Source organism: Varanus komodoensis, unplaced genomic scaffold (assembly GCF_004798865.1).
Source record: "Varanus komodoensis strain SLA01 unplaced genomic scaffold, ASM479886v1 scaffold26, whole genome shotgun sequence".
NCBI classification, from domain to species: domain Eukaryota; kingdom Metazoa; phylum Chordata; class Lepidosauria; order Squamata; family Varanidae; genus Varanus; species Varanus komodoensis.
Window position 1 is genome coordinate 1397181 of NW_025335684.1, and position 23442 is coordinate 1420622.

General features: G+C 59.3%; 1 protein-coding gene across 1 annotated transcript in view; it reads left to right on the forward strand.

The window, feature by feature from the left end:
* CACNA1H (calcium voltage-gated channel subunit alpha1 H) overlaps positions 1-23442 on the forward strand; it is a 183665-nt gene that overhangs the window by 138774 nt on the left and 21449 nt on the right. The window contains exons 11-20 of the mRNA XM_044433645.1: positions 6726-6877; positions 7474-7659; positions 9074-9191; positions 10723-10878; positions 16713-16803; positions 16979-17187; positions 17811-18227; positions 19335-19435; positions 21539-21662; positions 22866-22934. Coding sequence (XP_044289580.1) covers positions 6726-6877; positions 7474-7659; positions 9074-9191; positions 10723-10878; positions 16713-16803; positions 16979-17187; positions 17811-18227; positions 19335-19435; positions 21539-21662; positions 22866-22934 — 1623 coding nt within the window. The remainder of the gene's footprint in view (positions 1-6725; positions 6878-7473; positions 7660-9073; positions 9192-10722; positions 10879-16712; positions 16804-16978; positions 17188-17810; positions 18228-19334; positions 19436-21538; positions 21663-22865; positions 22935-23442) is intronic.

A 23442-nucleotide genomic window follows, 5' to 3' on the forward strand; every position in this document is an offset into this window, starting at 1 on the left:
TGGCCGTTCTCCCGAGCTCTAACCGAGCTCTCCTGCAAGACCTTTAAAACATCTCTGCTCTGCGGCTTCCCCCCGTCCTCGTCCTCTTCCTGCTCCTGCCCCTTCCCCACCTGCCCAGCCCTTCCCCACCTGCCCAGCGAGGGCAGACTCCGTCGGACTACTGGCCCCTTTCACCAAACGAGCTTTTAGGTGCTGTTCTCCAGGGAGGGGCCTCGTCTCCTGCACCTTCCTCCCCACGGGGGAAGCCCCGTAGTCGATCTAATTGAGCTTGGCATTAATGCCGGTTGAAATGAGACTGCATGTTGCTGAGTGAAACCGAGAAGCGGGAGAGCAAAGACCGTGAAGCTCCGCTGGGGGGGCGTCTCGGGGAGTGGGAGTCATGGGGGAGACTGCCCCCACGGAGCACCCTGGCACGGAGCACTGCCCATGAGGCTCAGACAAACCAGCCGAGGAAACCGGGTTGCCTTGCGAACGAGCGGGTGCCAGTTTTCCCTCTCCCACAGTGGGCTGTGGAGCACCAAGTTGCATCCCTGGAGGTTCATATCCTGGGCCTTTCAACCGGGGGGGGGCCAAATGCGGGTGCCTGGATCGTGGCCAGAAGGTCAGCGACGAATGCGCTCTGCTCCCCCACCAGTGGGTCCCTGGCCACCCTCCTCAGCAGTAGGTCCTGGAGCCTGGGGCACCCGTGTCTTCGTGCGCTCAAGGGGCTGGCTTTGGGCACCGCTTACCAGCCACTGCAGCCCGCCCCTCACCTTGGCCGCAATCCGGCTCCTTGCCTGCACGATCGGCGGTTTAAATCCCCCGAAACTTTTCTGCGACTGAAATGCCAGGTGGGGTGAAGGAGGGGGGGAGCGCTAATCCTACCTGAGCCAGGCTCTAATGGCTGTTGTTTCAAAAACATGCTTTTCATCTAGCGATTACTTTCTTAGCGATGGGTAAGCCCTCCAAATCTAATATGGGCGCCAGTAATCCATTCGTTAAACAGATTAGAGGTAGAAGAGGGTTAGCTCTCGGTTGTGTGGCTCACTGAGAACAGCAATACGGTTAATCTGCCTACCAAGAGGCATACGCAAAGCGCAAGTCCAGAGCGCCATATGCAAAGGGCCACGTTAGAGAGCCCGGACTGCACAGATGTTGGTGTTATGCTGCCCTTCTTTGCAGTTCCGCTTAACCTGGCCGGTTTCTCTGGCAGCCGTCCATGCTCAAGAGAAATGCCACGTCCTGTCATGGCCGCCTGGGAACAGGTGTCGGGGCCGAGTCGTCGTTTGAGCTCGGAACCCAGGCTGCGCCCCTGAACATGCTCAGCGGCTTCCCATGCGGCATCTCTGGTGCTCAAGGGAACTGTCACACCGCGCACAAACCAGCCAGGAACAATGAACCCGCTTGTTCGATGCGAGGCTGAGGGGGCAAAAATCGTTGCGTTGTAAATATGCATAAATGTGATAAATATTCATGGTGCTTTGCAGCATGAAAGTCTTGGTTTTGCAAGCCAGCCTGAAAGAGCCAGACCCGCCACCCATGTGTAGACCAGGCTGCCAGGATTCCCCGTCCCGCATCTGAGAAAGGGGTCCGTGGTCCACAAGATCTTGTGCCACCATCCCCTTTTCGTTTTTTGGGATGCCACAAGGTGCCCTGGCCGAGAGCGTCTTGTGAGAAGGGAGCCGGGGCCCGGCCGGCTCCTGCCTCATCCCTTCGTGCAGCCGGAGTCTTCTGCGGGGACCTTTCCACATCTTTGCGGGTACTTTCTGCCTCATCAGCATCCACAGCGTCTAATAATCCCCTTTGCTCTTCACTTCCGCCAACATCCCCTCCATGAGGGGAAGCCGCTTAGCTCGTTGAGGGTTTACCCAGCCTTACACTAATTGCTACAGGCCAGTTTTAATCATCCAGACAGCTCCGTTCCCTCGACTCCTTCTTCCTGCTCCCCAGCACCCACCCCGTGCTAATTATCATGAAAGCAAATCTTTCTCCCTTAATCTCTGCTCCTTTGCATGTAAGAAGAAATTACTTTGAAGCTTGGGATTCCAGCATGGGGGGGGGTGGAATTCCCAGGGGGAGGCTGCCAGTTCGCTGGAAGGCACAAGCCATTTCTTTAAAAAGTTTCGGGGGAATTTGGGAGAGGAACAAATAAATCCAGAGGGAAACAGAAGCCCAGAAGGTCGTTAAAGAAGGAGAGGACCGTGCTTCCTCATCCTACAGTCTGCAGCCCCGCAGATAAACGTCCATGTTCTAGAGTGAACATCACTCTGTGCACGCGAAGGTCCCAAAGCACAGTGAGTATTTTGGGCCATGGAAGGTGGACAGCGAGCAGCTCGGAGCGCTGAGAAGGTCTGGGGCCCAGACTTCTCCTTGTGCCTCTGCCGCACGCTGCCTCCGCTCACTCTGCCCGCAGAAGGTCCCTGGTCTGAATCGAAATGAAATCGATGCCAATGGTGATGGTGGTGAAGATGATGGCCACCCCCCTGACAGTTGGGTGGGCTTCCTCTCAAATGTCTTAAGCATGCCTCCTCCCCCACTGCCTCGTCCTGCGGCAGCGACCCCCCCCCCCCCTCAGATCTGGCTAATGCAATGAAGGCCTCTGGCTGCTTCCTGGCTATTAACATCCTGCCTAATGAATGACGGAAAGAGGAGACGAGAATCTATTTCCAGGCAGGAGATGAGTCACACATGGAGATGGCACCATTTCCGTGCGAGATCCATGCACGGAGGAAAGGGGAGAGAGGCCGAGACAGCGAGCTAGGCTGGAGGCCTCCCGGCTCGGGCGTTACAGCCCTGTGTGTCCGCCATCTTTGCTTCGGGGGCTCCCCCGAAGGCCAACGTCTCCAGCATCCCCTGTCCGAAGCCTGGGAAAAGCGGGCCTTTCGTGGCGTTCCCAGTGATGCCTTCTTGGCACAGGAAGAGCTGAACTGGATCTTTGTCCTGGCTCTCCGTATCCACCATGGCCCACGCAATGCCCTCAGGAAGCCCACAAGCCCAGTGTGAGCGACATGGCGCCTCCCCGCTCGCACAGAGAGTGGCGTGGGGAGGCCAATTAGCTCTGGCCCTGCAGGGAAATACAGCGGGTGATGCAGAGGTGTCCCATCCGGCACCTTCCATCTCCCGGGCAACTGGGCAAAGGGGATCGCAGATCGGTAGCCGTGCGTGGGCTTCCTCGATTCACCGTTGGCGAGGCAGGTGTCGCGTGGGCGAGAACAACCCCCGCCTTGATGCAGTGTGAGCTGCAGGTTCTCTCCCACACTCCTGGCCAACCGGATGCCTCCTCTCCCCCCCTCCAAGGTCAGGGTCCCACCTGGGGGAGGCAACCGACGTGGCTCTTCCCGCGCTGGTTGAGAATGGGCAAGCACGGACGGAGCCAGGATGAGGCTGGAGCCGTTCCAGCCTCTGATCTGGGACCCAAAGCGCCCCGTGCCCCCTGCAGGCAGCATCTGGGGGGTCACCGGGTCACTCCCTACACTAACGAGAAATGACAGATGGGTTTTCAGGCGAAGTCTCATCCCAATTTGTGTGTCACGACGAGCTTCAGTGCCTCCGTCAGTGACCCTCTGGGGAAAATGTTGCCCAGAGCGCATGACTTTCAGTGAGTCGGTCACGGCTGACCCATGGAGGGGGTGAGTGGCCTCCAGCGGGACAAGGTTGTCCAGAGCAGCCTCGGAGGAGTCCAGAAGCCCTGCCCCTTCGCTTGCCGTGCACCTCTAATGGATCGCTCTCTTTGTGGCTCTTGCAATCCTCCTCCGGTGTGTCCTTGCAGAAGATCCAGTTCAAAAAACGGTGGACCGACTTGAAAGGCTGCAACCAGGAAGGGTAAAGCCCTCAGTAAAGCAGAGCCAAAGACGTCGTAGGAGGGAACGCTAAACGAGTTTTTAAGCGTGGCTTTTTTACAGGCAGCCCTGACTTACAGATCTATGCAGAGCTAGGCAGAACTGAACTATGCAGAACTGCAGATCTATGCAGAACTGTTGGAGATGTTCGTACTAAAGGAGAGTTTATAGTGAATCGATCTTAGTATGTTTAAAATTAAATGTATATATCATTATTATACTAATCGCATTTTGCAAAACCAACTCAGTCATTGCAGTCTTTCACAAGACCGAATTCCGCAACCGGTAGCAATTTCACAAACTGTCATAATTCCATACAGATCAATTCTGATTGCATCAGACATACTGAAATAACTCCATCCAAGTCTGGCTGCCCCGAAACCTCTTTAATTTCATGCCTCTTTTCTCTTCCACCTGCAGTCTAATCAGATGTGTCAATTTTAGCACATACGCTGCAGATCAGTCCTTTAAACTTCAGTTAGTAGCCCCTCTGGAGTTGTCCATTGAGATGCAAGCTCGGTTCTTGCTGTTACAATTGAATTGCCACATCCTTCTTGAAACTCTTCACTTATCTGATCTCATATGTACTGAAATATACATGAATTTATTTAAGATTTCGATAAAAATCAAGTCTGTATGGTTAGTGCCTCATTTCCCCAATAAGTTTATTTTTCTGTCTCCTTCTACATATAGTTGTCCCCTGTATTCAGTCTCAGACATCTCCAACCTGTGAATTAGTTAGGCGATTGTTCGTGCTTTTTAATGTTTCCTTTGCACATTTTTATTCCTTTTAAGAATTCGTTTCTTTCAAAGGAAAAAGAGATCTGAGCAATGATATGCTCAGCACTGAACATATTGCAGCATGTTCTCTTTCATATGTGTTTGTGTGTGTACATAATGACTTACCAGTCAGTAGAGTTCGTTCCAGAACGGTTTAATCCACTTCCATTGCTGCTCAAATGTAGCATGCATTACTTTTGGGGCGATCCCATGTTTGCTGGACAGCCATAGGACCCCCGGGGTGTGGAAGGGGCTTCCATGGGAGGTGGTTGAAGCCCCATCGGTGAGGGAGTTCAAGGACAGGGTGGACAGGCACACAGTGAGCATGTCGTGAGCGGAGCCGGCTGGAGCCGGGGGTCAGACTAGATGACCCCGAAGACCCCTTCTGACTCACACTGTTTCTATGTTTCTAACTGAGTCCCCTCCCCTGCCTCAGAGCCGGCATGGAAAGGCACTGCTTCTCCAAAGCTGCAAACACATCCTCGGAGGAGGCCCTTGTGGGTGTTCCGGGAAGGGGCCGACTGGCACCATCACCCTGGCAGCTCGGAGCCTCGATTTCCCACACTGCAAGGTGTGGCCCCCGCTGCTGAGGTGTTTTGGGGGGTGGAAGTGCAAGGGACTGTGCCCTTCCCTTGCGAGGGTCCCGTGCCCTGATCTAGCATGCATAAAGCCCAAATCCAGGCCCATCGGCTGGGCAGCCGAGGCACTGCTTCTTCACGCAAGTTTCTGCATCTCCTCTTTTATTACTAATCCCCAGTCACACCTCCGCATATATTTTTAATGCTTTTGTCCTTTTCTGCGTACTGTATTTGGAAGGCATTGATCTTAGACTCTAGACCTTTGGACGTAGTCAGTGAAGGTATAATCATTTCGAACCGAGTTGAGGCTGTCCTCTCAGGTACCTTTTTAAGTAAAATGCATTCTCTGGAAGTGTCAGGAGAAAAAACAGCCTCTTTCTATCCATTCTGTTAAAGAGAACCTCAGGCTGCCACATTTGGCCATTTTGAATAGGAGTCCATTATTCCTGTAAACACTAAATCGTTTCCAAGCATTATTTAAAAGATCCCTTCCATCAAGACCTTAATTGTGCAAAATGGATGTTAAAGGTTAGATTTCTGACCTTGGGTTGTTTTGTACCCCATCCCAGGCCAGTTATAAAAATATAATCAAGGTCTTGTGTTTTTATCTCTCCCCCTCCCTGCACCAAATTACCTAGGCTGGCTTTTTCCCCCTTCTCCCCCCATGCACTGAAAAAACCATTCAATCTACAGCAAGACTGCAAGGCAAAGCAGCAATCCCAGGCGTGCTTAAATGGGGGAAAGGCCAGCAACTCCCAGCATGCCCGGCCCATGTGGCTTTTTTCATCTCAGTATGTCCCTTGAGGTTGCTGTCGTGTGTGCACATGGAGCGAAACGGATCTTTCCATTCCCAGACCGAAGTTCCAGACTAGCCCCTGGCGGATTTTCCTCCAGAAGGGAGGGAAAGGTCTGTTTCCAGAAGGGTGCACAGCGGTCCATCCTGGTTCCTTCCTGGTCTGCCGGACGAACACTCCCATCATCCCCAGCCAGCACAGCTAGTGGCTCTGTGGATGGAGCGTGATGGCAATTGTTGTCCGGCTCAGCTGAAGGAGAATCCTGTAATCCATGGAATCCATTCAAAGGTTCTGGAAGCGCCTCCCCCTCTTGTAATGTCACAACTTGGGGGTCTCTTGGGGGCGATTCGGGGCCAGTGGAAGCTCCGGTACCTTCAGGAGAAGCAGAATCGATTTTCAGAGCTCACTGGTGGCAGGTCGTGCCGATGTCCTCTGGGGCAGATGGGCTTGCAAGCCGTGTGGGGAGGAGGGGATTGGGCCCATGCAGAGGGAGGAGAGAGGGTCTGACCCATAGCAACGGGCTTGGTGGAGCTGCAGGCCACCGAATCTGTGCCCTGACCGGAAGGGCCTGTAGGTCGGACCCAGAGGGGCCCGTTGCTCTCAAAACCCTCCCGGGATGCTCTCGTCCGGTCTGGTGGGACCATCCAGTGACTGGCTGGCAGGTGTCCCCTGGGGCTGGCTGGGGGTGCGGTGATGTTCTGCAGCGCTCTCGACCCTTCTGACCGCGGGCTGCCCTGCTTCTTGCTCTCGCGTAGCCGGACGAGCTCACCAACGCCCTCGAGATCAGCAATATCGTCTTCACTAGCATGTTTGCCCTGGAGATGCTCCTCAAGCTGCTGGCCTTCGGCATCTGGGACTACATCAAGAATCCCTACAACATTTTTGACAGCATCATCGTGGTGATCAGGTACTTCGGCACGCGCGGGGCTGACAGTCAGGGCCACCTGCCTGACGTGGGGGTGGAAGCGTCAACGGGAACGAACTCCCTCCAAAGACGCGGCCAGGCCTCGTTACCTCCAGTCTTGGGGGACCACCAGGCCAGCATCTCGAGTCCATCGCTTTCCTCCACCTCGAGCTGGAGAGAAGAGCTGGACCACCTCCCAGGCCCCAGGGCTCACGCTCCCTCCCAGCTGCCCCCCACCGGCCCCTGAGGCCGCTCCCCGCTGCCCAGCCATTCCAGGGGCTCCTGCCCCCTCCCACACACGCCCTCCCCATGCCTGGTTTGATGCTGGGCAGGCGCCAGGCGCACGTAGCCCAAGCCGCAGATGGCTCTGGGTCAGGGGCGCACGGGGTCCATTTCCCTGGGGGCTGAGTCTCGAAGGAGATGCTCCGATGGGACACGTTCTGGGGGTGGAGGCACGTTGGAGCCAGGAGAGCAGCACGGCGAGGGGCGCGGCCCCTGGAGGGCCAGGCAGGCTCGGGGCCGGGGGCTCTGCACCCCGGGGCCTCCGACCCCCGGTGGAGGGCGGCCGAGGCTCACCCGTCCCTCGTTTCCTCCTGCAGCGTCTGGGAGATCATGGGCCAGTCGGACGGAGGCCTCTCCGTGCTGAGAACCTTCCGTCTCCTCAGGGTCCTCAAGCTGGTCAGGTTCATGCCCGCCCTGCGGCGCCAGCTGGTGGTCCTGATGAAGACCATGGACAACGTGGCCACCTTCTGCATGCTGCTCATGCTCTTCATCTTCATCTTCAGGTGAGTGCCGGACCCTGCGCGCACGCGCCCGCCCGCTCTCCGCGGCCCTCCACCCGATCGGTCGGCCCCTCGCTCGTCTCCACACTGCCCGGGTCGGAGTGACGGCAGGCCAGCTGGCTGAGGCTGGGTGGGTGGGCTTCCCCTCCGGCCACCCCGGAGCAAAGAGAGGTGGCAGAGGACCGCCGCCGGCAAAAGCATGGTGCGCGACCGACGGCGAGCGCCGCTGAGGTGGCAGAACCGGAACCCAAGACGCCGCTGCTGAGGGTGGGAGGGGGCCGAGCATCTTGCTCCGCGTCTCTCCCCCTTCTGCCATCGCAGAGGCAGGAGCACGGCGTCCTGCTGGCACAGGGGCCCCTCTTTCCTTCAGAGAACTTCCTCGAAATGCGCTTGGCACAGTGTCCTTCCGGCGAGTGCCTGGGGCTTTTTCAGAGGAAGCAGAGCGGGGCTTCGCAAACGGCAAAGGGCCCCTTGCCCCGATGGAGAGGAGCACAGTGCGTGTGCGGGTTTGCGGTAAAGCAGTTGCAGATCTGCCACACGGATGGACGTGCTTTGGCGCATCTTCTGCTTCTAAAAAGACTCTGAAGGACCCGAGGGGTGGTGGAATTGCAGCGCTCATGCGCAGGCATGCGCAGAGCCGGCAGGATCATGCGTGTGACTGGCTCCCCCACGCACCTGGCAGTAAAGAGCACTTTCACGCAAAACATTCAGGATGTGTTCGTCAGCCCGTATTCACTACTGTTTGTGGGTGCTTTGTACGTCATTGTGACCCTCCAGCTTTAAGAGCGCTTTCCATGAAGACTTTTCAGAATGGGGAAAAGGTGGTATTGTTGGAAGGAAATGAAAAGAAAACCCCTGTTCCTGCCGCTTGCCAGTTGTGCTATTGCACTATACCACAGTGCCACCTAGAGGTCACTTGTGGAAAAGCAGCAAGTGAGGTGTTTCTCTCTTCTTTTTTCCCTACGGTGCTCAAATCTCAGTTGTGCAACAAAACTGGAAATAGATGCCCTGGGTTTTCTCCAGCCTTGTGCAGGAAAGCCCAAAGGGGGGAGCGCTCAGCCAGAAAAAGGTCCTACGCTTCCCAGTATTCCTCTGCTGGCCCTGTTCCTTATTCTCTGTGAGCCACCCCGAGGCTTTGTTGCGATGGGGGCGGCATAGAAATGTTTTAAATAAATAATGTACAGGGCTGTGCCCTGAAGCGCTTCTTGCCAGTCACTAAACCTTGGGAAAGGCATTTCGATGTTCCAGAAATGGGGGATCGCTGCACAAAATGCTGGACTTCACTAAAAATTGGTGGTTGGGGAAAGTGGATGTAAGCCAGGGAAAGGGGGTGGCCCCCTGGGAACCAGCACAGGGCAAAGGTGGGGCCCATTTCACAAATTCTCTCTCTCTCTTTCTCCCGCTCTCTCCTTTCCAGCATTCTTGGTATGCATCTTTTTGGATGCAAGTTTGGACTGAAAACGGATACAGGGGACACGATGCCAGACAGGAAGAATTTTGATACCTTGCTGTGGGCGATAGTCACTGTTTTCCAGGTAAGGCCCCTCAGGGGACCATGTCCCACCAAGTTCAAAAAGGCAGCTCCAGTTTGCAGGCGGAGGCCGTCCAGGCCTCGGGGCCCTTTGCTGTCCTCGGTAGAGCCATTTCCAGCAGATATGTTCCATGCCAGAAAGTAGCCCTGTTGCTCCTTCAGCCACAGGGAGGATGCATTGCAAAGGGCATCAGGTCTCTGCCCTGAGGGGGTTGCAGTCTTAAAGGGGCACCATGGAATTCTGGGCTTGGATGAAGGACCAAGGCTGCCCGACTCTCGTCACCTACGGTACGTTGACTCGCTTTCCTTGACCGGCTGCTTTTTAATTTAAGTGGTGGTGAGTTTGGGGCAGGAGACTATTTGGGTGCTGCTTTTACGGCAAGGTCAAGCCATCGTCGGTGACTTGGAAGCAGCTCGGCCGGGGGTTTGAACTCCTGGCTGTTTAGGATCGGCAGCAACAAAATGCACGGCCCCGTTTCGTGCCTCTGAGCCTCAGGGTTTCCCTGCTGCAAAACGGGGCTTCTGCGGGATGCAGTTTTGCGAGGGATGCACTCCTTGGCCGCTCTTGCACGAAGCGTTTTGGCCGCGGCGGCTTGCCCCTCACCACCAAAAATGAATATTCTGGGTGCCTTCGGCCAGGCCTGTGAGTCAGACACCCGCAGTATGATTCCAACAAGCGCTGATGCCCGAGCTTTTATCTGGGGAAGTGCAAGATTTAGACAGACTTTGGGAAACAAATGGCCTTTACAGGACAAATTACTCCTGCGGCCTCTAGCCTCGGGAAACGCCGGCTCGGCCCATTTCGGCCCATCTTGTTGAGATAAACAAGCAATGGAGATCAAGTAATGGGCCGCCGAGCGAAATTGACATCCGCTCCGTGGAGTGCACGCTCGCACCGCCTCGCCTTAATAGAGGTGCCAGCGCTATTTTCACAGCAAATCTCACCAGTAAATAAATTCGGCAGCCGGCACGAAGGCTGAGCGAGGCGCTTTCTGCTGAGGTTAAGAGGAGCCGCAGCACTCAATTGAGCTGCAGGTTGTTCTCCGCTGACCCGCAGCTCTTGAGGGGCCGTGGCTGAGTCGTGGCCGTTCCGAAGACGACCGTCCCGGCCGTGGTTGAGCGGAGGTCAGGGAGCTCTCGCAAATGCCGGTGCCTCTCCGCACGAGGGCCTCTCATTCTGAGAACTTGGCACGGTGGGCTTGGCTCAAGTCAGGTCTCGCCGTGCCGCCCCCCGTCATGCCCGGACCCCAGCTCTGGCTTCCCGGCGATCAGCAGGCCCTGGTGGCTGAGGGCCAGAGGAGGGGTTACCCAGCACCAGGTCCCGCCAGCGGGCCAGCTGCTTCCGTCGCCCCCGGCGGCATCGCACGGTGCCCGGCACAGCTGCGCCCCCGCCACTCCCTGTGGGAAGCAGTGGGACGGCGAGGGGGAACAGGCTGCGTGCGGAGCTGGGGGGGCGGGCGAGGCCGCCTCGAGGGCCAGAGGGAAGTGCCCGAGCGGCCCCTCCTCACGCCCCCCCCCCGTCCTGCTCTGCGCAGATCCTCACCCAGGAAGACTGGAACGTGGTCCTGTACAACGGCATGGCCTCCACCTCCTCCTGGGCCGCGCTCTACTTTGTGGCGCTGATGACCTTCGGGAACTACGTGCTCTTCAACCTCCTGGTCGCCATCTTGGTGGAGGGGTTCCAGGCGGAGGTAAGGGGGCCGGCGGCGTGGGGCGGCCACGGAGGGTGGCTCAGAACGGCGGGCGTGTGGGACCCCCAAGCCCCCAGCAAGGTGGCCGCTGCCACCTCATGCCCACAAAGTGCAAGTCCCAGCAGGAGGGGCCTCCAGAGGAGCAGAGCAGCACGGCGATGCGTTCCGTGCGAGCACACGCGTGTGTAAGCTTTTTCCAGCCAGGAACCCGAGGCGACTTGCACGGCCCCCGTCCTGCCCCGCAACAGATCTTCGCAACAGCCTGTTGGAGGCTGGCCCCGAGTCACAGGGAGCTTCGTGGCAGGTGGGGATGGGGACCCCCCCTCTCCCGGGCCCCTGGCCCAGGGCTCTCACGCCGACGCAGCTCTAGCAGCCAGAATATCGATTTAATCAGATATCACAGAATCATAGAAGGGTAGCGTTGGAAGGGGGCAAGAAGGCCATCGGGCCCCCCCCCCCCCGCTGTGGCAGGACCCCACGTCACACCGTCCCACTCAGGGGGCTGTCCAGTTTCTTTTGGATGTCTCCAGTGTGGGGGAGCCCCCCACCTCTCCGGGCAGCTGGATCCCCTGTCGTGTTGCTCTGACTGTGAGGAAGCCTTTCCTGATGCCCAGCCTGGATCTGGGTGGTCGCAGCTTGACTATTCCGTGTCCTGCGCTCCGGCATCAGCAAGAAGAGACCTTGGCCTTCCTCTTTGGGGCAGCTTTTGAGGGACTAGCGGAAGATCTCATGTCCCACCTCAGTCTGTGAGAAGCGAGCAGCGTGAGTGAGAAGCGTGAGAAGCGGCTCCGCTCTCCGAGGCAGGGGTCCCGCAGAGGGGCAGAAGGAAGGGCGCCCGCCTCTGCTGTGTGGAAGAGCACTTCCCACTGCACGCCGGGGTGCTCAGAGCCACCTCTGCCCGCTGCCGTTGCCCGGAAGGGGCTCTTCCCGGGGCGAGGCGGCGACCAGCGGCCTGGTGTGAGCCGGGCGCTTTGAGAACGAGGCTGGCTTCGCAGGTTGGCCTGGCTGTGCCGACCAAGCCCACACCCGGCAGCGGCCCACCGGCCAGCACCCCAGACAGGCTGCCCCCCCCCCCCCGCAGCCTGCTTCTCCTGCATAGCAGTGGTGGCAAGAAGGTGACCGGGGGCTGAGGAGGGGGCGGCTGAGGCAGAGCGTCTGGCCACAGGCCCTCCAAAACCAGGAGCTGGCCCTGCGCAGCCAGGGCCAAGGAGCAGCCAAGAATTTCGGGGTGCCCCCGAGCCGGGGCAGGCGGGGGCAGCTGCCTCAGGCGCAGTTGCTGGTGGGGGGCTCTGGCGGCGGTTCCCAGGCAGGTGCCCCTGAGCGTCCACCGGCGCCTCCTTCCTCTCTCGGAGGAGGGTGCTGCCATGCAACCTCTCTGGCAGCCCCTGTGCTGGCCCCCCGGCACTGCACCGAGCGAGTGGACCCTCCCCTGCGGGAAGAGGCTGTCCGGGAGGGGCGGGGGCTCCCCTCTCCCTCCGGTGCAAAGCGCCTCAGCCCAGAGCCGGAGAAGGCCTCGTGGCCCCAGGCGAGGTGCAGCCAGAACTGGACTTCTGCCGGCCCAGGGGCGGCCCGTGGCGAGTCCAGATGGGTGGGAACCTGGCCAACCTGCCCCCTCCCCGGGAAGCTGCCACCCATCAGCCGAAGGCCCGCTGTGCTGCTTGCTGCGTGGCTTTGCAGTGGCCCTCCGAGCATTTTCAGCCTCGGCAGCTGCCGGCCCAGTGCTCGGGCATATGGGGCCGTCGCCCCCGGTGCGTGCAGGGCCCCAGGCCAGGGAAGGCATCTCCAGCCGTCCTGTTGGGGTCGCCCTCCTCCTCGCCTCTGGCTTCCTTGGCCTTCGTCAGGTGGTAATTGCTGCCACGCAGAGAGAATCCGTGGCCGCCGCCGCCACCGCCACTCACCAGCACGAGAGCGTTTTTACAGAAAACCCCAATTAGGGCTCCTTCAAAGAGCGGATGCTCTGCTTGAGGGGATCCTGTGTGTTCATCCTGGGCTGACTGGGTTAAAACTGGCAGGGCCGCCCTCGCGGCGGGGCTCGGTGAGGCCTCGCTCTGGCACGGGCTAATTGGCTCTGGTCGCTGTGGGGAGACGCTCCTCGCCTTCAGGGGTGCCTCTGCGCGCCCGTCCGCGGCACTTTGCTCCGAGTGGGAGAGGAAAGACCGGCTCTCAGGGCAGAGGTTCACGGCCTGAATGGGCTGGTCGGTGGTGGGCCGAAGTGGAAGTGGATTTGCGGGGGGCCGGGGCTGCTCTCAGCTCTGATCCTCCTCTTGCCTTGGGCAAAACTTGTGCCTCAGTTTCCCGAGTCGGCACAGAGCGGGAAGTGCAAAGAAAAGTAGTCCTTATCGTAGGAAAACTGGAGGATTACTTTGGGTGGTGTGCCGGGAGAAGTCGGACGCCAGCCCAGAGAGACCGCTGGGAGACGGCCCCCGGCCCAGGGCAGACCAAGCAGGAGGGGCGTTCAGCCCAGCCCTGCCCCCAGCTTGTCTGCGTACCCAGGGAAGCAGGTGCTCCTCGCTCGTGGCAGAAGCGTCTCCTGGAATCCAGTCCGCGGCTGTGCTCAGCTTGGAGACCAGCTGGAGCCGGGTGGGGAGGGAGGCCTTTGTCCGGGAAGGGGGCCCAGGCTCGCTCGGACGCCGGGCGACCCTTCCTCCCGCGCTTCTGCAGTGCGCTCTCTTCCCTGAATTAGGGAGCCATGGCCCCTTCGGCCGCACCAGCAGCCGCGTCAGGATTGCGCTTGTCTCTGCCTCGCGGCTTCGGCATGGCCGCTTCTTCTGCCCGGAGGCTTCCCCTCACCAGCCGGACTGGGCAGGCAGCTGGCACCTGGGGGCCCAGGAGGTGACGGAGGCGGCGATCGCTCTGGCTGCACCTGGCTTGGGAGCAACAGTCGGGCTGGGCCCCTGAGTGCAGGACGGCCACACGCACGGAGGGTGGGGGGGAGGGGGCCCCGCGGAACCTGGGGGGGCCCAGATGAAGGCTCTGATCCAGCTCGTCAGCCGGGCGCCTGGCACGCGTGTCCCTTGTCAGGCAGAGCGCCCAGAGGAGCTGCTTGACGCTGCTTTGACGGGCCCATTAGCATTCGGATGACTGACATGTGCGGGTCCGAGTTTGATCGTGTGGGATGTTATTTGCTTTTCGGCGCCAGGCGAAGACCTTTTTATTCAAACGTTATTTTAATTGTTAATATTATTTATTTATTTTATTCTTTGGCCAGGGCGACTTAATTTAGACTGTTAAATTATATGTTATTTATTTATGATTGTGAGCCGCCCCGAGGCTTCGGCGAATGGGGCGGCATAGAAGTTCCCTAAATAAATAAATAAATAAATAAATAAATAAATAAAGGCCTCGAGTCCAGCAGGGCCGTTTCGGCGCAGGTGTGCGGGAGACGCGTGGCCCCTCATCGGAGGGTCTGTCCCGCTTTTGCCAGGTCAGCGTAAATTGGGAGCGAGGCAGCCAGGCCCAGTCTGGCCATTCGCCGAGCTTCATCCTCTGGACGCGACCCCAGGTGGAGGATGGAGGCGAGGATGACCGTCTCGCCTTGGGAACTGCTGTTTGGTGACGTCTCCCAGGAGGAGCACCTGAAGTGCCGCTGCCGGGGCTCTCTGTTGATTAGCCAGGACAGAAAACTGGGGGCCGGCATGGACTGGACTGGCCCCGACAAAGAACAGGGCCAACCTAATTCGGAAGCTGATCCGTTCAAGGGATACCTATGAAAATGCAGCTTCCTGGCAGGAGGACAAGACGCTTCTGCTCCCAAAAAATCCGGCCTGCGTTTCCAGGGAACCGTACGTGCACCTGGTCTCTCCTGCTGAACTGGAAAGTAACGGAGGACCAGATTCCCAGACAAGGTTCAATGGATTCAAAGTCACCTCTGTGAAGCACCGGACATCTACTTGTTTTTTGGATATTTTGGTCGAGCGGGTGGTGCAGAGAATCTGGGAACCCTGGAAGCACCCGCTCACCAGAGCGCAGTCCCAGGAGCCCTGCTGGGAAGGGGCGAGCGTTACACCCGCCTGAAGGCAGATGCGTCGAAGCATTTTCAGCATGAGGCATGGATTAGGCACTTGTGATCCTTACGTGTGGTTGCTTCGTGGGCTCTTTAGACAATGCCCTGACCCGCCAGTTTTGTTTCTGCTTTTTCGGAGCACTTTCCTGGTTGGTTTTTGTTTTCGAATGGGGGAAGCGGGGTGTTATTTTGGAACGGGGGAAATGGTGCCCTTTCCCCTTGCGCGTTTGGGCTGCTCTGCTTTGCTACCTAGAGACAGCCAAGCCGAACGAGACGAGCTCAGACCCTTCCTGTAGAAAAGCTTGGAGTCTCCTTGGGAGAAAGCATCGCTTCCATTTAGGGGCCCGCCTCTCCTCTCGTCTGCTAAGTGTACATGCCGTTGCCACGAAATCTTCTAGTTCAGGATCTGAGCCTCGGCATGAATATTAATTTTGGGGAATTATATAACTGACTGTGTGAGCTACAGGGCAGAGTTCCCCTCCAGATTCTCCAATTTCCTGTCTGTGTGAACGGTGCGCGTGCACAAAACTGAAACTGGCAATTGTGTACAACGCTCTCCATAAATATGTAATTACAGTCTTGGAGGCGGGAAGCAGGGCTGCGCTTTGCCGCCGGTAGTTAATGGCTCCTATTGGAGCCGTAACGCGGTGCGGTTCGAATGTACAGCAAGACTTATCTCGTCTTTTAAGAAAAGCGCTGAATTATTCATTTAATGATAGCACAAAAGACGTGCCCAGAAAAGACGTTCGCCGTCCATTGTTTTCGTCCGTCGTTTCACTGAGAAGGCTGGCGACTGAGTTGAAGCTGGGGGCCGTACTTGAGGAGGGGGTCTCGGTAGCCCCTCCTCAACTCCAAATCCCAAAGCAGAAACACACTGTATAAAGCACGAGTCACGGAGGCTCAGCCCTGCCTACCTCACAGGGTTGTTGTGGTGCAGATAAGGTCGAGAGGAGGAGGAGGAGGAGGATGCAAAGCACTTTGAGTTCTTTGTAAGATAACAGGTAGGGTACACATCAAATAAATAAATAAGACCATTCAGCCAGTGTGGCATAGTGGTTAAGAGCACGGGACTGGGACTCAGGCGATCCGGGTTCGAGTCCCCGCTCGCCATGGAGCCCACTGGGGGGCTTTGGGCCAGTCACGGACGCTCAGCCCAGCCTGCCTCACAGGGTTGTTGTTGTGGGGATGAGATGGAGGAGGAGAATGATGTGAGCTGCCTTGAGCCCTTTGAGGAAAAAGGCAGGATATACATCGAAAAATAAATAAGTAAATATTCAGCGGTGGCATATAATGCCACTGGAATAGCTTCTCTCCAGCAGGTCAGCTGCTGCCTACAGTATAGACACTTTTAGTGACGGAGGGAGACATTTCTTCTTCTCCCAGTCATTTCTGAGGAGCGGCTTCTCCGGCGTTTGCGGTGCTGTTGCGGCCGCTTCGGCTTTGTCTTTGTGTGCTGCCGCGTTGCCACTCTTCGCTGCTGATTCTATCTGGGATTTTTCGTGTCCTGTTTGTAATTTAAAAGTTTTACAGCTTGCCTCTTATCGCTTTATGTATCGTACACCATGCACAGAACTTGGATGATGGGGCAGTTTTAAAGGATGATGGATGACTCCCTGAATTAACTGGACAGGTTTCTTTCTTTCGGTGCTCGACGCTCAGGCACAGGGGAAGTTAACTCGAGGAGTCACTTTGGAAGCTGGACTCCTTCCAGCAGCTTCCACCGGGAATCTGCCTTGCTTGGGATGCAGGCGGCTTTGCCCGGCTGGCCGCTGCCAAAGAGCCGAATTGGGGCGCTTCATTTAGTGACTTCTGCCTCCCGTCCTCCTCCCAGGGAGACGCCAGCAGGTCGGACTCCGACGAGGACAAGACCTCCTTCAACTTTGAGGAAGAGTTTGAGAAGCTGAAGGAGATGTATGCTTCAGGTAAACTGGGCCCGGGGACCCCTGAATCCACAGCAGTGGGGCCCCAGGGGGGTGGGCACGGCCATCCGAGGAGCCCCGGGTTTGGGACTCTGCCCCCTGGTTCAAGGGGCTCGCAGCTGGGAGTTTCCAGCCGTTGCCCCCGATCCTGAAGGTCCCGGTCTGGCCACTCTTCCAGAGATGAAGATGTGCTCACTCGCCGTCACGCCCAACGGCCACCTGGAGGGCAAGGGCACCAAGCCCCCGCCCATCATCCTGTGCACGGCGGCCACCCCCATGGCCACCCCCAAGTGCTCTCCTCACCTGGACCCGGCCTACCCCTTTGTGGACTCCAGGCGGGGCAGCAGCGCCTCGGTGGACCCGCTGAGCTTCGACCAGAAATCCCTGGTAACTCGCAGTCGGTGGTGCCGGGGGGAGGGGGGCTTGGGTGCGTGGGCCCCGCGTGGGGGGGCCTCAGACAGTGGCCAGGGTGCTGGAAATGCCCCGGGCCGGGTCCCTGCCCCGCCGGTCCGCGCTGGGGCCCATCCACGCGAGGCCGTCTGCGGAGCGGGTGTCTCCGCCTCGCGGGCACACGTCTTGCTCCTCCTCGAGTCCGAGCGGGTGCCCCCTCGGTGGCTGGGGGGGGCCCCTGGCCGGTGTCCCTCCAGCCCCCCGGCTGGCGAGGAGTGGGGGGCCTCCGTCAGCCCGCGGGCTGAGCTCCGCTTGGGAAAGCTCTCGGGCACTGCTCCACCGTGGGGGGCAGGCCAAAGCTCAGGGGAGCCAGGGAGGATTTGGCTCGGAGGCCCGACTGCTCATCACTCAGCCCCAGGGGAGGGGTCTCGGGCTCTCGGACAGTCCAGGGGGCCGTGCAAAGGCGGGGAAACCTCCGGGAGCCGGGGCGGGGGGCTGTGCTCGGGAACGGAGCACGGCCGTCCGGGGACCCCTGGCGGGAGACACGGGGGATGCGGCCGGGGGAGCAGATCGGCCACAGGCCCGGCTGAGACGCTGCCCGCTCTCCCCGCCTCCCGCAGTCCAGCCTCCGCAGCTCGCCCTGCACCAACTGGGGCAGCCGCCGCTCGAGCTGGAACAGCCTGGGCCGGGCGCCGAGCCTGAAGAAGAAGAGCCAGTGCGGGGAGCGCGAGTCTCTGCTCTCCGGCGAGGGGAAGGGAAGCACCGACGACGAGGCCGAGGACGGCAAGCCCGCCGCCCGCGGCTGCCCGCCCTCGCACCGCCGCGCCGAGTCCCTCGACTGCCGGGGGGCGCTGGAGCTGCCGGAGCTGCTGCAGGTGCCCGGGGCGCGCCCCCCGCTGGGCCTGGGCCCCATGGCCGTGCTGCCAGCCGAGTTCCCGGACTGCAAGGGCAAGCTGCTGCGGGTGCCCAGCGAGTTCCACCTGCACATGGACGGCCACAAGGACGACCCCCTGGACTACGAGGACGACCTGGAGGACGTGAGTCCGCGGGGGCGAGCTGCGGCCCCCCTCCTCAGATGGTGGCCCCAGGGCAGCCGCCAGGCGGGACGGAGGTGCCCACTGCCCTCCCCACCACTTCCCGGTCGAGCTCTCCGGCCGCGTCTCTGGCCGGCATCCCTGCCGGCGGCGAGCAGGCAAACGTTGCCCCGGCCACCGGCATTCCCGGCAAGGGCTGCATGACACGGTCCCTGTGAGCCGCAGTGCGTTCCGGGGCCGGGGCACCCCGAGGGAGCGTTGCCACGAAGGTTTGGGCGGTCAAGCCGAGCAGGCCGCGAGGTCCTGCAGGCCGGCCGGGTCTTCCCCGGGGTTGCCGCCTTGCCCCCAAGCCGCCTGGAGCCCCTCCGGGCCCTGCGTGGGGCTTTTCGGTTTGGAAGTGAGGCGAGCATCCGGTTGGAGTCCGCTGGTCCTTGTCAAGCCGGACTCCCCTCATGGCCCGCATTCCAGCTCCGCTCGTTTTCCTCGTGAGTGATCCCACCATGCCCCTCTTTGGTATCAAAGGCCAGCCTCGCTGGTCAACGCTGAGGCATTAAAAACTTGGAGCTGAGAAGCTTGAGTCTTGATCTGTGGGGGTGGGGAGGAAGAGGAGGGGGAGCAAGGCCGTGCCACAGGCACCTTTTGCTGCATCTGTTCCCTCTTGTCTTCCTTATTCAAAAACTCAACCATTTTTGGTGGCCCACGAGAACAGAATTTGAAAGTTCGCCTAAACACACGATCATAACCTGCCAACAGATCGGCTAAACACCCCCATTAGCGGAGAAGACCACCAGCCTAAGCAGCCTCCATGCGCGTCTTTCTCCGTCTTTAAGCAAAACAACAAACACTCCCCCTTAGCTTTGAAATCCGCGGAGCCCACCCTAGCGCGGAGTCAATATGCACATCCAGTGGGAATACCATTCAGGCCAGGCAGCGCGGAAAGGAGGCGCTTGGCATGAGAAGGCGGGTGTCAAGAGCGAGCCCCCGTTTCATCCACGAGAGGCTGGCAGGGCCCTTTTTGATTGTTTGCTCGTTTGTTCGGCACACGCATTTCCTGCCTTCCCTCCGGGGAGCTTCAGGAAATGCAAAAATAGCACCTTCTCCTCCGTGCAGAGCTACTGCTACAGGATCCGCAAGGCCCTGGACCCGTACCGGCCCAGGTGGTGCAAGACTCATGAGGACTGGTCGCTCTACCTGTTTTCACCGCAGAATCGGTAAGCGCTCCGCCGTCGGACTGCCGCTTCCCCTCCCCCTTTCTTTGTTCCCACAAACGGTGCTCTGGCATCGCAGGGCACTGTCTCAGACCCCTGCCGGCCACGGCTGCGCTGGAAAGCATGGGAAGGAACTTTGCGGCAAAACTGATTCCACGGGGAGCAAAGACTTCAGAGAGCTGCAACCCGCTGCTGCCTTTGAAGGACGAGAGGGAGCCGTTTTGGGCTCCTTTGCCGGGACCAACCGGCACGTTGCGCCAAGGCAGAAAATCTCTCCGGGTCAAAGGAAGGGGTCGGTGCAGCAGCAGCTGCTGATACCCCTGGCATTCATTTCCCCTGCCCCGAGAGAATGGCGAGCCAGTTTCAGTGGCGAGGGCACCGATGTTGGTGCGCAGCATTCCTCACAACGGACTTTGCAGCGCCCCGAGAAGCCCGTCCTGAGGTCTCCGTGCCCCCCAGGAGCAGATTCTTGGGGAAAGCAAGGGGGTCTCCATCAGCCCAGCCCAGCTCACCGTGCTTTGCATCGCGACAGCGACCGTATCTTCTCCTTGGAAAATTCGTTTCCCTAGCTGCTGGGGGGAATGCGGCTAAGCTTGGCCGGGGGATGTTCTGGGGGAAATTTGCTGGGGCAGGAATCTGTTCCCACAGCGGGAAGCCCATAGGAAGGACTGTCGATTTGCAAGATCCCCCCCCCCCCAAGCATGAAGGCCTCCCTAAGCCACATCTGTTTACATACCCGAATCACTCTTAAAATATTGATACTAACTCCACGCTTAAAATATTCATACGGACATCAAGTTCGGTTTTAGAAACAAATTCGATTAGAGTGATAATGGTAAGCAGTTAGGAGGGGGCCGTGGTGGGGGTGGGTTTCTTTGCAAGCCGGGGTGCCTGTGAGGGACACTCCGTCTTCTGCCTCCCCAACAGCACGAGGAGGTCTTCTCCGCAGGGTGGGCGTTGCTACCCAGAAGGCCTGCCTTGGGGTATCGCTCGGCAGTGCTCTGAGAATTGCCGCTTGAGAGAGGTATTCCTGCCACTCGGTGCGACTCTGGTGCACCCGCAGCTGGAGGATTGTGCTCAGCTCTGGGCCCCTCATCACAGGAGGGATATAGCCAGGTTGGAGTCAGTGCAGCGCAGGGCCACAGGGGTGGAGGCCGGTTTGCAGGGGAAGGCGGGACTGAGGGAGCTGGGTCTTCTCAGCCTGGAGCGGAGGGACTCCAAGGGGATCTGTTGGTGACACGGAGCTGGGTGGAGACCCATTCTCCCCTGCAGAGGAAGGCAGGACGTGCTCCAACGGAGCCAAGCTCAAGGAGCCCAGGTTCCGTTTGGATGCCAGGAAGCACTTCCGGACAGTCGGGACCCCAAGGGTGTGGAATGGGCTCCCACGGGAGGTGGCTGAGGCCCCATCAATGAGGGTGTTCAAGGATAGGCTGGACGTGCACATGGTGGGCATGTCATGAGCGGAGCCGGCTGGGGCCGGGGGTCAGACGAGATGGCCCGGGAGGCCCCTTTGGCTCGCTCTGTTTCTCTGCTTCTAATTCGGGCATGGCCGGCTGGGCTCCCCTGACTAGGCTGTTGGTGCCTGGAAGGGAAGGTGTCCTGTCCCCGAGTCGTTTCAGCCTCCGTAAGTCTGCAGCATCCCACCCGGCTGCTGCTCCCCAGCGGTCGGGCTCCAGAGGCGTGCCACAACTGCCCCAGGAAAGATGGGCCCACGAGTCTGACAGCAGAGGGCAGGCAGAGTTGCCCCCTCGCTGGGAAATTTGCGAGCTTCCCGGCCCCCCCGAAGCAGCCCCTCCTTTGCGCAGGGAAAAGGGAGGCCGTGGGCCCTGCTTGACATGCTCGGGAGGCGATGTGTAGTGTGGAGGCGACTGCAGAAGGGGGGCTGCGCTGGAGCGACGCAGCCACGGAGGGCCTGGCGGGGGGGCTCTGTGCATCGGCGGGCGGCAGTCTCACGGCCCACTCCGGCTCCCGGGGAGCTGTGTGATCTTGCACGAAGAGGGCCCCTTCCAAGCAGAGGACGGTGCTCCGGCAGCCGTCCAGCCGAGGCCCGTCTGCCGCAAGCCGGGGCTCACGGTCACCCCGCCTCTGCTGCCTCTTGTCTTCCAGGCTTCGGGCCACCTGCCAAAAGGTGATCGCGCACAAGATGTTCGACCACGTGGTTCTGGTGTTCATCTTCCTCAACTGTATCACCATCGCCCTGGAGAGGCCGGACATCGATCCGAACAGCACGGTGAGCCCGGCCTCTTCCCCAGGCCCCACGGGGAGGCAGTGCCCCTCACTGGGGGGCGCAGGCTGCGAGTGGGCGGTAAAGCTTGCAGCCCACGGGCCGGACCCCCCTTGGGACGACCGCCCGGGGCCCCTGGAAGCGAAGCGGCAGGGCCAGACTGGAAGAGGGGCGAAGAGCCCCGGGAGCCCAGCCCATTTGGCGACGGCTGGTGCCCACGACCGAGACCCGGGAGAGGGAGTCCAGCTCTGTGGGATGGAGCTGGGAAATGGCCACATCGTGGGTGGTTGTGGGGAGGGTCCCAGGAGGGCTGGCTCTGGCCATCGCATGGCCCACCCTGCTTCAGTCGCTGAAGACCCACAGGCCGATTTCGGGGCCTTCTTTCCACTATGACCAGGACGCGTACAGGTGAGCCCTCCTTCCCACAGAGCAGACGTGGGCATCGTACGGCCCGCGGGCCACAGCCGGCCCCATGGCTGACCCTGACTGGCCCGCAGGCAGTCCATGGCAAATTAAAAGTCAATGCAAATATAGATCGTCGTAATCTAGATGCAAGCAATACAACTGCACTGCTTTTATTTTGACGGATCTGCTAAACTGAATTGAATTGATTGCTTTTCATGTAATGTTAATGTTTTTGTGAATATTCATTAAATAGTGTTGTTCTGTGCTCCACATTTTCATTGTACCATTGTAATGTTCCATTTACTGTTTTTATAGAGATATCTATTGAGCAGAGCTGTCAGTGTCTTGGTCCGGCCCTTAACAACTGTCAAAGTTTCTCATGTGGCCCCATAGGAAAATTAATTGCCCACCCCGTCATAGAGGAAGGGCGCTGTTTACCTTCCGCTTCCGAAAGTGCATCTCCTAGCGGGGGTTTTGCCGGGAGGGCGTTTCAAAGCAGTTGCTCCGTCAACTGAAGAGTTTTGAGGATGCGAAGGAGCTCGTTCCAGGCCTTGCAAATCGGCCCCCTTCTCCTCTGACCTGCTCGTCAAGTCGGAGACTTGGCGGCGCGTCCCACGCACAGCCCCGGGCATGGAAGCAAATGCCACTGAACTCCGGGCGGCGCATCTCTGCGTCGAGGCGCCATCGCGCCGTGCCGGCCAGGAGCGAGCAGAGGGCTCGGATGAGCCGCGGGGAGAACGGGGTTGGTGCCCGCCAGCAAGAGGATTGCGGTTTACGGTCCTCCTTTTCGCTCTGTTTTCCCAGGAGCGGATCTTCTTGAGTGTGTCCAACTACATCTTCACCGTCATCTTTGTCGCCGAGATGATGGTTAAGGTAATGCCGACGAGGCCTCCTCGGAGAGGGGCTCCTGACCTGTTTCGGTCACGGCCAAGACGTCTGTTAGGCGGGCTCGGGGGCGAAAGGGGGACGGGACATGCCTGCACGGCCACCCCTTCAGAGCCAGGGAAGGGCCATTTCTAATGCTCTCCCATGGGGGGTGGGTTCATAATTTCCCTGTGTGTTGTAAGCTAGCACCCACAGGCAGTGTGGCCCAATGGTCAGTCCTAGACTGGGTCACGGGAGAGGAGGGCTGCAGACCCTCCTCGGCCCTGAGGCTCCCCAAGTCCCAGCGCCCAGCCTCGCCTACCTCGCAGGGCTGCTGCGAGGATGGCACAGAGAGGAAGCCGTCCCCACGAGCCGCCTCGGGCTCCTCGCCACAGGAAAAAAGCCAGGCTAGCAATGTAGTAAATAAGTAAAGATCCAGCTGGGGGGGCACATGCCTTCCGGGGGTGTTCTGCACGCAGAGTTGGTGGTCGTTTAAGGTTCCCGGGGGGGGCGGTCC